Source organism: Chrysemys picta, chromosome 9 (genome assembly GCF_011386835.1).
Source record: "Chrysemys picta bellii isolate R12L10 chromosome 9, ASM1138683v2, whole genome shotgun sequence".
Lineage (NCBI taxonomy): Eukaryota > Metazoa > Chordata > Testudines > Emydidae > Chrysemys > Chrysemys picta.
In genome coordinates this window covers 21,750,998-21,767,469 of record NC_088799.1, presented here as the reverse complement: position 1 = coordinate 21,767,469, position 16,472 = coordinate 21,750,998, and the positions used below count along the sequence as shown (strand labels likewise).

General features: G+C 38.8%; 1 protein-coding gene across 6 annotated transcripts in view; it reads left to right on the top strand.

The window, feature by feature from the left end:
- SMC4 (structural maintenance of chromosomes 4) overlaps window positions 1–16,472 on the top strand; it is a 102,339-nt gene that overhangs the window by 5,839 nt on the left and 80,028 nt on the right. For 5 of the 6 annotated variants that reach the window (XM_024102531.3, XM_005299186.4, XM_005299183.4 and 2 more), the window contains exon 5: window positions 855–1,031. The exons of the other annotated variant lie outside the window; for it this stretch is intronic. In XM_024102531.3, coding sequence (XP_023958299.2) covers window positions 855–1,031 — 177 coding nt within the window. The remainder of the gene's footprint in view (window positions 1–854; window positions 1,032–16,472) is intronic. 6 annotated transcript variants of the gene reach the window in all.

The following is a 16,472-nucleotide window of genomic DNA, read 5'->3' as shown; positions in this document are numbered from 1 at the left end:
ACCGCGAAGCTAATTTCATGAAGTAAAACAACTTCTGAATGGATTTGATATTAAAGGTGATTGAATCTGGGGGGGCTATTCCATTAAAGTGGTAGACCACTTTCTTAAATTTTAGAACTACTGCGTTTCTTTAAAACTTACAACCAAATTTGATTTTTAAAAAGTATCTATTGCTTTCAGGTAAAGCAAAGATCTGACTAGCTACAAAAACATATATATATATATATATATATATATATATTTGTTCAATGTATCCGTTTTTAAGTGTGTAATTTTTTGTATCTTCTATTTGTTCGATGGCTTCAGAGCTTCAGAGGCACTTAGCTAAAGTAACAACTCTTCCTTAGCCCCGCAAAAAAAAAAAAAGACTTTAAATTATTCAAAAATAAGACAGCAATTATGTTAAAATACTCAAGGCATCCTAATATAAAGATTAAAAGAAGAAGTAGCCTCTTTGAATTTGATCAAGGTTTTTTCTTTTTGATATGCATGGAGAGTGTAGCAAGAAAAAAAATCTGTCATTAGATGCTAAACAGAGACTATGGTGTTTTAAAGCAGTAGCTGGGGTGAGAGGAGGGAGAGGCATAAAATTAAGGCCCACTCAGTTTAAACTTGTATAGAGTGCTTCTATGCTGTTTTCAAGGCTGTTTTTGGAAGCAAAAACATTGCATGTTTAGTGAGGTGTGCACGCTCTAAGATTTATTATACACTTCAATAGAACTGGGAACCAGGGTACAGTTGCCTTGTAAAAGCCTGAACATGAGGGTAAAACTGCACTTAACAGTGAAATCTGAAGTAAGCTGTGACTTTATACTAACAATTGTTTTTCTGGTTTTGTTTTTTCCTCAAAACAGGAAGGGGATGATTATGAAGTCATTCCCAACAGCAATTTCTGTGTATCTAGAACTGCCTACAGAGATAATTCTTCTGTCTACCACATCAGTGGGAAGAAGAAAACATTCAAAGATGTTGGTATTCTTCTTCGAAGCCATGGAATTGACCTGGACCATAATAGATTTTTAATTTTACAGGTAAGTCTGATTAGTTCTGAGTCTAAAAATACAACTTTTCTTAAACTCCTAACAAAGTAAATTTGTCTAGGTACTTTGATTCTTGTATTTGAGGCCTTAAAGTACTCTAGCAGCACATCATGGTTTGCATGCTCTAGCAAAAATGCGAATCATTATTTGCTGCTTTGGAAATTTAAGGAAGAGAAACAGTTGAAGATACTTCTAGTCCAAAGGTTTGTACTGCTGAGTGTGTTCCTGAAATTTGGATGAATAGAATTGCTATACTTGTTCCGCCCTAGCAGCACGTAAATATTGGTGTAGTAAAGTAAATCTTAAACCCCAATATTATTGTGCTGCTTAAGCGTGGCAGAGATTCAGCAACTTGTTTATCCTTTAGATAAGATGCATCAATACCGAGTCAGCTCAAATGTGAAATAACTAGAGATTTGTCTACATAGTGTTTTATGACATTGAAATGTTTTTACTTCAAAAGTACATACATATTGAAATTAGATAGGATTGTGTTGCTTTCAGTCTATATATGCTATCATCACATTAAGCATGCTATTCTTTACGCTTGTGTGACAACTGCAGAAGATGGAGTTTTTAAAAATACACTTTTAAAGTATTGGGGTACATAAATCAGCCTTGCACAATTAAGTAATTAAAGTTCACAGCAAACCTCATTCAAGCTTTTGAAAAATGTGGGTTTTTTTTTTTTTTTTTTTTTAAAGAGCGAATTTGGCATTCCTGTAACATATTTCCACTTCCTGCTTCAAAGGTGAAGGGGCTGGTGTCCTACATTCACCATTTGAGACAAAGCCTGCAAAAAAGCATCCAGGGCTTCCTAACTTAAAAATAATTGGGCTTCCTGCAGCTCCTATTGGCCAGGAACAGTGAACTGCGGCTACTGGGAGCTGCGGGGGGAGGGGGGCGTTGCTGTGGACGGTAACGTAAATAAAATGTCTCACGGCCCGCCAGCAGATTACCCTGATGGGCCGTGTGCCAAAGGTTGCCGACCCCTGGTGTAAGGTGTTTTCTCCAGTACTTGGATGAAGGTGGGGAAATATCTGGGAAAGAATCCTGCCAAGCATCGTTCTTTTTAATGTAGGTGGCTTTCCTTCCATTCCTCTCTTCCCACCCCCACCCAAAAAAACCAACCCTCCATCAAATATTTTTAAATATTTGTGTGTGTGTGTGTGTGTGTATATGTGTGTGTGTGTATGTATATATACATATAATTTTCAGAATTACTGAAAACTCACCTATTATTATAGTAGTCCACTGGACTACCAAAATAAAGTTATTAGAGGGGAGCCACCACGTATGAGTCCCACTGTTTTCATCTGATGATGGGAAAGGTAGTGAATGTTGTGTAACCAGCATTAGGGTAGGGTGGTGGGTCTTTCTTCCCTGCTCCTCCTCCTCTGGCCTTGTGTGGACGAAGTACTATTGTTAACTGTGCAGAGGAACCAGAGGAAGATGTACCAGATTTCTATGCAAATAGTCTCTCAATAAAGCAAGTCCATTTCCCTGTGCAAATGTCTGTAGAGCTCTGCTTCAAAAAATGCTGATGATTAGTTGACTCAAAGGGCATGTGAACTGATAACTACCAATGGGGGAAAATGACAGCTTTGAATATTTGAGGGCTGGGGATTATAGCTAAAAATATTTTATTTAAAATATGGCTGTCCACATGATTACAGCAGAAAATACCTTAAATGCTTAATTTAAGAATCAATAATAACATTTCCACTAAAGTGTTGCTACTTTTCTGTTATAACTGAAACTGGACTTAATATATCTGTTTTTTCAGATTTAAATGAATTTTTTTTTTAGTCCAATTTTAAGTGAATACCACAAATCCTGACCCGCTAAATATTGTGCTCATTCTGAGGAGAGGGCCCAATACAATTTTTAATTAAGAGGTCTGGGCCAGCATATAAATTTAAGATATATACTATTGTCTTTATTGATAATGGTGGAAGTTAAGCTGTGGATTGAGAAGTTTGTATAAAGATCAAAGGCAGAATATAACCTACTTATAGTAACTAAACGTAGTTATTTGGTACTTAATTACTGGATTCAGTATCCCTCATTACAAAAAATACCTACCTTTGGACTACCTCTATTTCTACTTAGTTTTCTTCTTTCTCTTTTTCCTAATAGATTTAGGTGTCCAACTTAGGCACCTAAATTTTAAAATTTTAGTCAAACTAAATAGAACTGAATTAGTATGGTTCTCTCTATCAGGTCCACTTAGTATTGTTTGCTATTCTGAACACACTTGAAGCACAACCTCTAAAATAGCCTCTCTGCCTACAGTCTTCAAAGAACCCTGTTTTGTTTTGGTTTTTTTGCCGAGGGCGAGGGCAGCAGGAGCAGTACCATTTACAACAAAGAGCCCTTGTCAGAAAGGTTACTCAGGTATTACACCCTCTAATAGTTTCTAAAAGCTTTGTTGCAAAAATTATTCTCCTAAAATTGGACTTGACAAATATATTTTGGTTTTAAACCTTTGAAAACTATTTAAAGACTGGCTTCAGTTGGAAAATTAGCAACATTTAAGTAGGGGAAAATGTTACTTAAAACTTCAGCACCGCATACTTTAGATTTTTAATAAAGTTAAATGCTATGAAATATTAGGAATTTGGGGGTAAACGCTTAAAATTGTCCAGGTGTACCTTTCAGATGTTCCACAGGCTAACTATAATACAAAAATGAAATTTGTCATTGTAAAGCTTATAATAAAAGTATACCATATTGTAGAAAAGTCCAGCATCTTGCTGTTGGGTTTAAGATAATGTGATTTTAAAATATTACTGAAATTGTGATGTAAAATGGTTCTGTAAACAGCAGCAAATAAAACCTAAGGTTATTTTTTAAAACTTTGCTTATAATGGTAATGCTATGAATTTGTATGTAGAACAAGAATTGAGTTAATTTGTATTTTTGGGTTCAATGTTCTGGCTACAACATGCTAAACTCATGGAGGAGGTGGCTGTACTTCTTGTTACTCAACAATGGCTCCTCCAGGCAGTGATTAGCATTAAGCTTGAAGGGCCATCTTGTTTACTTCATTTTTACTGGAATGATGGTGGATGTGACTAAAAGGAATACTAACTAAAGGGGAAGGACTTCTAGAGATCTGTCAAGATCATAGACTTCCCAGGGATAGGCAAAAACACTTGAATGTGACCAGCAAATGGGGTGGGGGAAGAACTATTAAGATTACAATTCTGCTAAATGTCTCCAAGATGAGAGACGCAGTTCAGTACACAATTAACTTCAATCTCCTCTAAAGAAGAGTGGGAAAATCCAGCCCTACAGTAGATAGCTGGCTCCTATTCAGTTATTTTCCAGAATAATCTTAATTTCTGCTAAATTGTTGAAGTATTAAAAGTAAAATACTGTGAGATTTTCAATATGTTTTCTCTAAGGTAGATTGAAAGTTATGTGCTGAACATATCCTCTTATGCGGATTATTTAAAATATACAATTCTGATCTTGATAGAATTAAAAACCTAATATTTTCAGATAACCTTTAAGCAATTTTAAAGAAAAAATATAGTCCCTGTAGTTCTAACTGATTGGAACAACATTCTGCAGTGTATTAATAAATTTTTAGCCAATGGCAGTGTATTTTTGTCTTATGACTTAAACTTTTGCTGGCAGCAGTCTTAATATATTAAAATCTCCTTTCACCTGTTGGCCCATGGAAATATTTTAGGAATTGCTCTTTTTAGTGGGTTGGGAGACTTAGTGGTTGGGGGAGCAATTTGCTTTCAATTAAGGAAGCAGGTTTGTTTGTTTGTTTGTTTGTTTTTCCTCCACTTTTAGGACAAGTTTGTGAGCAGTGGGTAGGATTAATTTTACAAAATGTCTTTATTGCATTTGTTTTAATCCACATGAAAGTTCAATTCCTATATGTAAAATGCTCATAAGCAATACATAGATTTATTCGAGTGAGTACTAAAAGTAGTTTATGCTACTGCTGTGTTAGTGTTAATGCTTCATGCTGAAGTGAACCCTGTGCAGTGGGATATGATAATTGGTGCCTCTTTTATACTTCCAGTATTCTAAAACCTAATGTTTAGAGGTCACTAAATTTTTCATGTCAGACAAAACATTTCTAAAAAATCCACTTTGTTTTGAGAAATCTGACTTTTTGAAGATTAATACACATACTTATTGTATATTGTCAGATTTGAAGTCTAAGGTTCTAAAATAATTCTCAGTTATATTCAGGGAGTGTCATCTGATACTTTTTATTGGATTTGTTCAGAATCTGGCTTTGCAGATCATAAAATCTTCATTTGCTTACAGTGTTACTCTTTGTAATTAGCAAACTTGTTGAACACTGGAAAAGTGAGTGTTTTGTGAGCTTTTATTTCAGTGTGTCTTATTAAACATGGGTGAGGGCAGACTGTACACTTTGCGACTCATCTAGCTATTCATTAGGACAATAATGGAGAAGGATTAGTGTATTTAAATTGTGTTTTCTGGGGGAGGAGGGGAATTATGAATTATATATATATAGAGAGAGAGAGAGAGATAAAATGTTGCATTTTCTTGAGATTGTCAATCTCTGGCTTGGATTCCAAAACTAAAGACACTGAGTGTAAGTCTAACTTAAGGAATCGTATTTAGCACAGAGCTGAACAGGATGTTCTTGAGAGAGCTTCCAAAATTACAGTCAAAATATGTGTAAATAACATTTTAGCAAAGATCACTTTTAAGTTGGAGCACTATTGCATTATGAACACATAATTATGCTATACAAAGTTCAGCTATTAGTGTAACCAGCTAATTCTGAATTTCTCAGCTTTGGGCAAATTAGGGTGTCATTGAAAGTTTCCTATACATGTGCATCTATCAAACATTTTGATTAAAATTCTCAAAATGTGTATACTTACAGGACTTATTGATTATTTTTCTCAACCCACACCCAGTAATGCTTAATTATATGGGGAATCTACTGGCAGAAATTATAAGGATGGTTTCACCAAGTGAATTTTTCCTATGTGGCATATATGGAGAAATTGCAGGCTAGAAAATGAGACATGCAAGACTGCAAGAAAGGAACCCCTACAAGTATTATTTTCCCTGTCCCATTCTGTTAATAATAGACTTTGTAGGGGTTTAAACTCACAGCAGTGAGAGACTCCTTTGCAAGAGTGGAGGGGAGAATAAGGTAGCATTACTTATCAGGGTGCATAATATGTGGCCTGAAAAATCTGTGGAATTCAGTTCCTTAATTAGAGCATTTTTGCTTGAAAAAAGCATCTCCGTTGAAAATGTGGGGTTGAACAGTGAAGGTCAAGTGTGGCTGCCATTATAAAATTCCATTTTGAAAAAAGCGTATCCAGTATTTACATTTCTAGCATTAATGATTTTTCTCTCTTCCTTCACCTTGTCCCTTCACTCCCCACCCTCACTTAAAAATTGACGTCTGTTGCATAGAAGAAGCAAAGAAATTGAAGGCATTTCTTGCTAGCACAATCAACACCATAGTGGAAGAACAACTACAAATAGAAGGGGAGATGAGACAATAGAACAAGTGTGCAAACTATTATTTGGTAGACATTAATGGTTTACAGCTCGGGGACTGAGGGGGGGGCTATATCGGATGAAGCTGTTGTCTCAATCTATTTATAGGAACATAAAAAATGGAATTAGATGAACAATCTGGTGTGACGTCTCTGTAGGTGGCCAGTATTGGATTCAGGATTGAAAATTACACTGGCTTGAGACTTTGCCTGGACGAGTAAAAGTCCATTTGTAAGATCACAAGATGCTGGACCAGACATGAATGTTACCTGCCAATTCTCATTACCTTCTTGCCTCTTTCACTTCAGTCCTAACGTAACTTGTATTGGCTGTTGCAAAACGCTGCAGCCAAGACTAGTAGTTACATCATCTAAGGCTTTATTTCAATTTACGTCTACAATTTTAAGCTTTTAAAGCATTTATGTATGCGGTACTCCTAGCTCTAGTGCGTCTCAAAATGGCAGTTGCTAAAATCAGGCCAGAATGGAAATTCAGAGATGGAAAGACATGGAATTATGACTGGAATTATCTGACTCAAGTATGAGTGTCACCAAACTTGTTTTTAATAAAACCTGCTCTTTTACAAAGTCAAAATATTAAATACTTCTGCAAAATATAAACTCTATCTCTCTAATGTGGTTTCTTCTCCCAGCAAATCTAAGGGGTCACTAGAGTTTCCTTCTGCTGTTGACTACATAAGCAATTCCTGTCTCTATACTTAAGAGGAGCTACAAGGGGGAAAAAGTAAGTCATGAGGGTTCAAATATGCGAAATACCCATTCAATCAATAACTCCTCTTGCAGTGCATGAAATGCCTTAATGAAGCAGCTGGATATAAATTTGAGGATTAATATTCTTCATCCTAATCATGACTCTACTGTGCTTGATATTCCAAGGGAGATGTACCACTATAGGCTCTGCCTGTAAATAGGCAGTTTTGTCTAACCTTCAATATTAACATTCTCATACAAGAACTGAAAGGGGAGCTACTCTTTTGATCAAGCAAATCAAAGTAATTTTTCCTTTATGGGCAACTGGAGTCTTACACCTTAATCCCTGCATTGCGCGGTTCTCATTTTTTATATTAAGCAGACCTCTTTTTTTAAAGGAATTTTAAATAAAAAAAAATAATAATTACACCTAGCATGTGATGATGTAAACCCACCATATAAATATGCAAGAAAATAATTACTTAGTTCTCTCGTAGTCAGAGTTAGTATTGTTATTGGCAATTATGGAAGTACTGGTTACAATGCCGTAGTTAAATTTGAATGTTGAACTTAAAGGAGAATGTCAGCCTGTTTGTTACATATGAAGAAAAACATATTGGCCTAAATACCTTCAGGGAATCTGGGCCATTATCCCTAAATTTACAGCATTTACTCCAAGTACAAAAATACGTCTTAGTTTGAGTTAAAATTCATTATAAATAGATTTAAGAACTGTAATGCTTATTATCAGACATTTTTGTCCTGAATTATCTTATTGCTAACACACTCGCCATGTTTTCATATAGTTAATGCATTAAAGTCTTGTGCATAGATTATACTGAAGAAATTAGGTGTAATTAAGCTAAGTTCATTATGATTGTAGACTAGTAGATGGAGCCAGGTCAATAGCTCAACTTATTAAATGCAATCACTGTAATAGAGGTAGTTCTATCAGTCATCTTTCTCCTAATCTAATTTACATGCTGCAGTAAGTTTCTTATATAACTTTAACAAAACAGAGTAATTGCCAAGTAGAAAACTACCTGTTGGAATTAAGTTGAGAATACATATCCCCAACTTTAAGGGTTTTTAAAAAACAATACAGTGTGGGTATACCAAAACCAGGCATTACAAACTCAGGACATTGAGAATTAAGATTAAACTAAAAAAATTCAAACATAGTGAACCATGGGAATGTGAGAACAAAAAACTAACTATGGGGACTTTGTCAGGCTTTTAGGTTGTCCAGTTGGTATCCACTCACATCCTGGACCCACATTGCCTACTGAAAGAAATGTAAAAAATGTAACATTTTGTTAACACTTAAAGCTAAACTATTTAATATTAAACTAAACAATAAAACATCCCAACTATCAAAGTGAAATCAAACAAATTAGACTAATTTATTAAAATCCACTGAATACCAAAAGTAATCAATCCTTATACCAATTTTAAGAAGGTGGCTGTTTGGTCATATTCTTTCATTGTGATTTATAATCAAAGTCAATCATATGTATGTTTAAGTAGCTTAATACCAAAACCAAATTATCTAATATCTGGGCCATAACCTCTGAGTCAATTATAAAGCTTCCTCAGAATTCCATGATGCAGTGGTACTAACCCTTTCTTCTTCCCATTTCTTCTCCCCTGGCCTACAGAAAAAAAAATTATAAAAACAAACAAAATTTGAAAATACTTGTTTGCCAGAAGTTGCAGATGACTGTTTTGTCTCAACACTTTTAAACACGAAACACGCTTTAAAATAATTTTGAGATCATATTTAGGACTGTTTAAAAGTGGGGTATATTTCTTATAGGTGCCATCCCCATGTGAACCTTGTGGTTGCTCATAGTACATGTATGCACACATCCGCACTTCCACATCCTAAAAATAACTAGGCTGAGACATCAACCAGTTAAACTAATAAAATCAAAATACAGGGTCAAAAATAAAAAATGAGGTACTTCTGATAACAAGGATTTACAAGCTCTTCAGTTTTTGCAATAATCTGGACTGAGTAGGCGCTCAAATGTCAATCAAGGAATCAGGCTGCGTTAGTCTGCTAGAACAGTGCTTCCCTGCATCTGAAGAAGACACAATAGCGAGAGATACTAGTCAGAGATTAAAGTAGCCTTTATGTTAATGTCATGCCTTCTCCCCAAGGTGATGAATTTTGAAGATTCTGGACTGTCCATCGTCCAGAATGGTGAAGCTTCTGTGCCTTAGTTTCAATTCTTATGTCTTTCAAACTATATATATATATATATATATATATATATATATATATATATATATATATATATATATATATATATATATATATATATATATATATATATATATATATTTATTTTTTTTTTTTAAACCTAAACTCTGAACTTCCTGGATTTGTAATAGTTACTTTTAGGCATAATCTTGTAATTCTCTTTTTAACCTTTAAATCATGGATAACTTATATTTTAATTTATCTTTTTTTGCCTGGTATAATGACGTGGAAGAAACTCTTGTAGTTCTGTTTCCACATAACCTCCTCTTCATGGCAGTTGTAACAGTCTCCATTGAAACAGGAACTCCTGCCATCCTCCTGCATGATTAGCACTTTTATGGGCCCATAGAGAAATTGTCTTAAAAAGAATACATATGTACTCCTGAATGCAGTTTCTAGCAAATATGATTTATTATAATCCAATATATACAAAATTAATGGAGAGACTCTTCAATAAAGCAATAGTCTCTGTCTATCGCTATGTAGCCATATTACATTGTTGGCAATTCTCCATGCTTCTGATTTAAGGAAAAAAAAGAACTTCGTATATTTATCTGTTAATTTCTTTTACAACTAAACATTGGGTGTACACTGCATGACTGTTCTCCTTTAGTCACCAGCATGTATGACTTTTTGTGAAGATGTTGGTAGCCGCAGTAGTCTAATAGTCCCTTAATAGTGTGTGGGCACTGGTGCCAGTATTACTTTGAAAAAGCCCACTTCCCCAGTTGAAGTCATCATACCTGGGTACGTTTTTAAATTTTAATTTTAAAAAGACAAAATTAGATGACTGACATCAAACTCAGGCTGCTATAAGCAGATACCTAATCCACTCCATTAGGAAAAATCTATGTAGGCAGTGTTTATACTGTCTCAAAAGCCTACAGCCTGGGCTCTGTTAGAGGAAGTGGGAAAGCAAATTTGAGCCAAGGGCCTGCCCCTAGCTTAAATCTTTGAACTGTAAGCAAGGTCACAAACTGTTTTAAAGGTTCACTTGGACAGTTTCTCGAGTAGCTAGCACCCAGACCAATTTAGGGTTTTAAATATCAATAGGTATAACTTTTTGAATTGCACCCTGAATTTAAATGAGAGCCATGGCAAGCTTTGGATCCTTTGTGTAATATGTTTCTGTGGTGGGCCTCCATATTCCACACAACATGCAGCTATTATTTTGGGGGTGGTGGTGCTATGTGCTGCATATTATAGTAATCCAGTCTGGGGATAAAAGGCCATACATATGTACTGGCAAGGTCCAGATCAGTTACAATTGTCACTACTCCCACTACTTAAATCTTTTTTCTATACTTTGATTATCATTTGCCTTGATTGTTGTAACTTCCATCACTCCAAATGCCACAGCTAAAGTACCATATATACTCGTTCATAAGCCGAATTTTTTTTAGTAAAAAAGGGAAGCACCAGAGAAGGGGGTCGGCTTATGAACGGGTATAGAGAGGGAGAGGTGGGACATAGCTCCTCCCCCCAACAGAGGGAGCAAGGAGAGGCAGCAGACAGAAGGGAAGAGCTGGGGCCAGAGTCTCTTCACTTCTGGCCACGCTGCTCTCTCCCCAGCCTCCAAAGCAGCTGCAGCTCCGGGGCTGGGAGGCTGCAGCTATGCTGCTTGGCCCCGCCCCCCAGAGCAGGCTGTGGCTGCGCTGCCCGGCCTGCCGGAGCACGCTGCGGCAGTGCTGCCTGGCCCAGCCCTCTGGGACATGTTGCGGCTGCACCGCCCAGCCCGCTGGAGCTCGCTGCGGCCATGCTGCCCAGCCGGCTGGAGCAGCTCCAGCCAGGTCAGAGACATCCTCCCCAGATAAGGTGGGATGGGATGGGGAAAGTGTGGCGGTCCCAGGCTAGGGGTGGGGTCATGTGGGGGCTGGTCACAGGGGTTACTCCCCTGACTCCCAGCTTCTCTTCCCCCACTCCCCAAAAAAATTTCCCCACCAGTTGCTATCCCAGCCTTTCAGGGTAAGCAGCTGGCAGGCCGGGACACTTTGTTTATTTAGGTTTACCTCCGTGCTTGCGGACGCTCAAGGTAAACAAACCATCTCGGCCCCCTGGTGGCTTATCCTGATGGCCCGGGATCCAAAGTTTGCTGACCCCTGAATTATAGGGTCAGCTTATGAACGGGTTATAAAAAAATTTCCATTTTTACTTATCCATCTTGGGGGGGGGGGGGGGGGGGGGTTGGCTTATAAACGAACCAGCCTATAATCAAGTATATACGGTCATCATCCTCTTCAGCAACATCAAACTAGACCTTCACCTGACCATCAATGTTCCCTCTATTTTTTTACATCCATGTGCGGAATAAATTATGTGCACCAATATGGAAAGGATGTGTGACACATCACCTTCATATTGGTGCACATAACAAAATTCATGTGGTGGCGTTGGGGCTGAGAGGTTTGGACTGTGGGAGGGGGCTCAGGGCTGGGGTAGAGGGTTGGGTGCAGGATGTGAGGGCTCCAGCTAGGGGTGAAGACTCGGGGGTGGAGCCAGGGATGAGGGGTTTGGGATGCAGGCTGCCCTGTGGCTGTGGTGGGGAGAGAGGACTCCCCCCAGCCCTCTCGCCGCAGCAGCTTGGGGCAGGGGGAGAGGCACCTCTCCCCAGCTGCGGCAGCTCTGGTGGGCCTGGGCTGGGCCAAGGGAGGGGCTCCTCTCCGCCAGCTGCAGCAGGTCCGCGCTGGGGCTGGCGGGGAGGGGTGCCTCTCCCCTGGCCGCAGTAGGTCCGCACTGGGAGGTGGGAGGCGGAATTGCCTCTCCCTACTGCAGTCCTGAGCCCCTGCACTGGGGCTTAATAGGTTGCTGCACAGCCATGCAGCTTAGAGGCAACTTAGTTGACCACTTGCCTTATCTGAAGAAACTGGGTTCCTGGCTCTTTCTAGATCAAACTCTGTCTCCTCATCCTTGATTCTAAGGCTTTGCACATAATTTTGTCCCCATCTATATCTCTGCTCTCACTTTCTTCTAATCCCCCTCTCCCCCGTCCCCACAATTTTGTTTGCCTCTGTCTCCCAATCCTGTTGCCCTGCTGTTTCCTTTTTCACTTTCTCCTGCTATTAGCTTTGAGTCTTCTGTAATGCTTTTCCTCCTCTACATGTGAAACAGTTTGACAGCCGAACAACTTTCTTCCTTTAAACCCGTTTCTGCCTGGAAACCTTTCTATATTCTTCTTAGTGTTAAATTCCCTTAATCTCACTTTTCAAACGTATTGTCTAGTGTCTTTTTATGGTTTCTCTTGTCCTTCTTAGATAGTAAGCAGTTTGAGGCAAGGAAAGCATCTCACGTTTGTGAAGCACCATATAAACTTCAGCATCATAAGTTACTGAATAATTATCCTGCCAAACACAGATTGGAAGTGCTTTCCCCATTCCAACACTATCTAAGACTCCAGAGGCAATAGAGTGTCCAGAGGTTGCTCCTAAATTACACACCTTATTTATACAATGGGAAAACCTGCTATTCTCTATAGATAATGTTTTCCACCGATCAATAAATATCACCATTATCTTATCCAGATTAAGAACAATGCAGTTTGTACTCATGCAAACTCCTACCTTGGCCAATCACTATGAAAGCAAAGAGACCACACATACAAAATGATTAAGAAACACTGAACTGAATGTAATCCATGTACTGATAGTACATCAATATAAATTTCCTCTTATTTCCCTCAACTTCACATGAAGGAGTAATAGAACCATAAAGACTGCTATATGAAAGTTTAGGTCAAGCAGTTAATTGCCACTGCACTCTGGGTTCTTAAAAAGGTGAGCTATCTTGAATAGCTCAATTTGTGTCCCTGCAGTTGAGTTGTCAACTCCTCAACAGTGCATCAAAGGGTGCTATCATGAGATCATGTAATCATGAGAATACATCACTTCAAATTGAAATAAGACACTTATTTCAAATGAAGACCTGCATTTCAAATGGAAATCTCACAAATCTATGGAGTAATTTCAAATTTAAGCAGAAAACACAGGGGTTAGCTTTTTAAGAGACTTTAAACCATTGTTCCTAAACCTTGTGTGAGGCTCAGATGAAATAAGGCAGAGGTTTTGTCTGGCTTTGGAAGTACATTTGAGGCATCACAAGAGAGATTTGAAAATAGTGAAATTAACATGTTTTCCTTATTCTAGAATGCTTTAGAATGTCAGACCATGGTAGCATCCCATACACAATTTATGATCACAGCCTAAGGTGAGTGTACTTAAGGAATGCAGAGTGTACAGTTAGGGATTAATTTAGTTGGACATTTGGTGGCGATATAAAACCTAATACCTACAATGAAGGAATGCTAATTTTTTTTAAACTTTCTCCGTTTCCTGAATCTAAAACTGCTAGCTACAGATGCATTGCTAAAGAATGTGTCTACAGGTTTTAATGTGCTTCTCCTAGCTTTCTTATTCCTAAAATTAGAGCTTGTCTTTCTGATCCTGTCAAACACACCTCTAAACTCCATATTTTTCAAACATGATGAAGACTGGACTTGATTGCCTAATACTGAGGATATATCTACACTGCAGTTAGACACCTGCAGCTGGCTGTGCCAGCTCACCCAAGCAAAGGGACTGCTTGATTGTGGTGTAGATGTTTGGGTTTGGGCTGGTGCTAGGCTCTAGGACCACAGGAGGCGGGAGGGGCTCGAGGCTCAGGCTACAAAGTCCAAGAGCCCAAGGTCAAGGCTGAGCTCAGATGTCTACACCGCAATCAAACAGTCCCTTAGCCCAAGTCAGCTGGCATGGGCCAGCTGTGGCTGAAGTTACCCAGATCAGATTTTACATTGAGATGTGTCACCCTGGTAAAGGAAGACTGGGAATAGACTCTATTATTCTGCTAATACGTTTTACAACTTGTAAACTATACTCCAAAATTTGGCTGAAGATAAAACACTCATTCCTATTTATTCAGTAATGGTAATGTCATAGTCATCCTCTCAGAGTGCCCCTTGTGGTGTTGCCCCTGCAAATACCCCCTTCCCCCCTTCGCCCCCCCCCCCTCAGCTTTCCCTTCTCTGAGTGCCTCCAAAATTCTCTCAAACACTTTGGCAAAGAACACCCATGTCACAGGGTAACTTACTAAGATGGAGATCTCTAATCACAAAATAAATAAAGGGTTCTGGCCACAATGCTTTCTGTGACTCCAGACTCATCAGTCTATTTTCCTTCAGAATGGAAGACTCTGAGGCTTACCCGAAGAGTCACTTACTAGAGTTCAAATGGCCCAAACAAAGGACCAACACAATGTCTGATTGCCTTGAGCTTATTGAAAGTACCATATCTCTCCTGGGTTCTCCCCCAGTTTTCTGCCCCTTCTACAGGACAGTGGCAACAGGAACATACCCATAGGTCTTCTGGTTCCAGAGTTTCTGACACCCAGGCCTCTCCCTGCTTCTAGTCCTGCCTCTCCCTTCCTGCGTCCGAAGCCTCATTATATATAATTTCCTGATCCCAGGTGCTACCCTGCCCCCTAATCAGGCCTAGAGTGCACCTGTTCAATCAGAGAAGGACTGAGACCCCCTTCCTTAAAGGAAGAACTTTCACACTGGAATTCCTTTGCTATGGTCTTGCTTATGAGTTTTTGGCTTTAAATGTGCTAACAAGGAGATTGTATTCTAAGCTATTCTGATTTGCTTCTACTCTCTGGTGAGTTTGATCCTTAATCATCATCATCAGATCTTTTTATAGGAAGAAATTTTAAAAGCATGGATACCTGTAGAGTTTGAAATATCCAGGAAAATCTACAGAATATAAGCTCTTGCTTTTAAAAACTTTTTTCTAGCCCTTACGTCTGCAAAAATAACCCTATGCTCTTGACCGCAAAGTAAAGCGGTAGAGTGATGTCTTGGTGGGGTGGTGTTGGCAAAGAGCTCCCTCCCCAAGCAAGAGGAGCCTGCTGCTGGCGTGGCAGGTACGTTGAAGGCTGTCTTCACCACCACTGGTCTTCAGGTTGCCTAGGGCCTTCCTTTGGAGACTGCTGCTCCCTGTTTTGGGCTGAGGGAGCAACAGTCTCAGAGGAAAACACCAGTCACTCCAGGAGAGCTGTGTGTAGGAGACCTTAGTCCATCCCGTGCTTTCCTACACATTGGGCTACCCACATTTACCATCCTTTCCTGGCAACTGCCCTTCTCTCCAAATCTTCCCATTTCATGTTGAGGTGCTTGATGTTGTTCAGAACTGTTCGTTTCCATGTTATTCGCAGTCTTCCTCTCTTTCTTGCATTTTCTGGCTTCCATTAAGGACAGTATTTGGTAAGCGTTCTTTTTCCATTCTCGGCACATGTCCCAGCCACTGATGTCTTCTTTAGTAGATTATTCGTGAGAGGCGCCTTGTCCAGTAATTTTTCAGACTTATTCATTCGTCTTTCTATCTCTGTTATTCCCAATGTTCTTCTCAGACACTTGTGATGAAATGCATCCAGCTTTTGCGTATCTTTCTTGGTAAGTTGCTATGTCTCTCTGCTATATGTTGTAATGGCAATAACAATTGCTTTGTACACATTCAGTTTTGTCTTGAGGGAGATGTTTTTGATTTGCCAGATGTTTTTGAGTCTTCCAAATGCAGTGTTTGCCTTCCCGATTCTTCTTCTTATTATTTCCCTGGGAACTATTACCATTTTGGCTGATGGTACTTCCAAGATATGTAAAATTATCCACCTTCTCCAGTTTCTCTTCAATATTGATTTCTGTCCCTATAGTCCCCATTTACATGACTTTACATTTCTTTGCATTGTATCTCAAACGTATCTTCTTCATTACTTCTTTTACTTGGTTTGTGCATTTTTGAGGTCCATTGGCATCTTCATTGATAAGAGCGATGTCGTCAGCAAAGTCTAGATCAAATAGCCTTGAATAGTTGCATTTTAGGCCATATGTATCACTATCTCATTGTTTTAATCCATAATCAGTGACTAGGATAAACAAAAAAGGAGACAGGA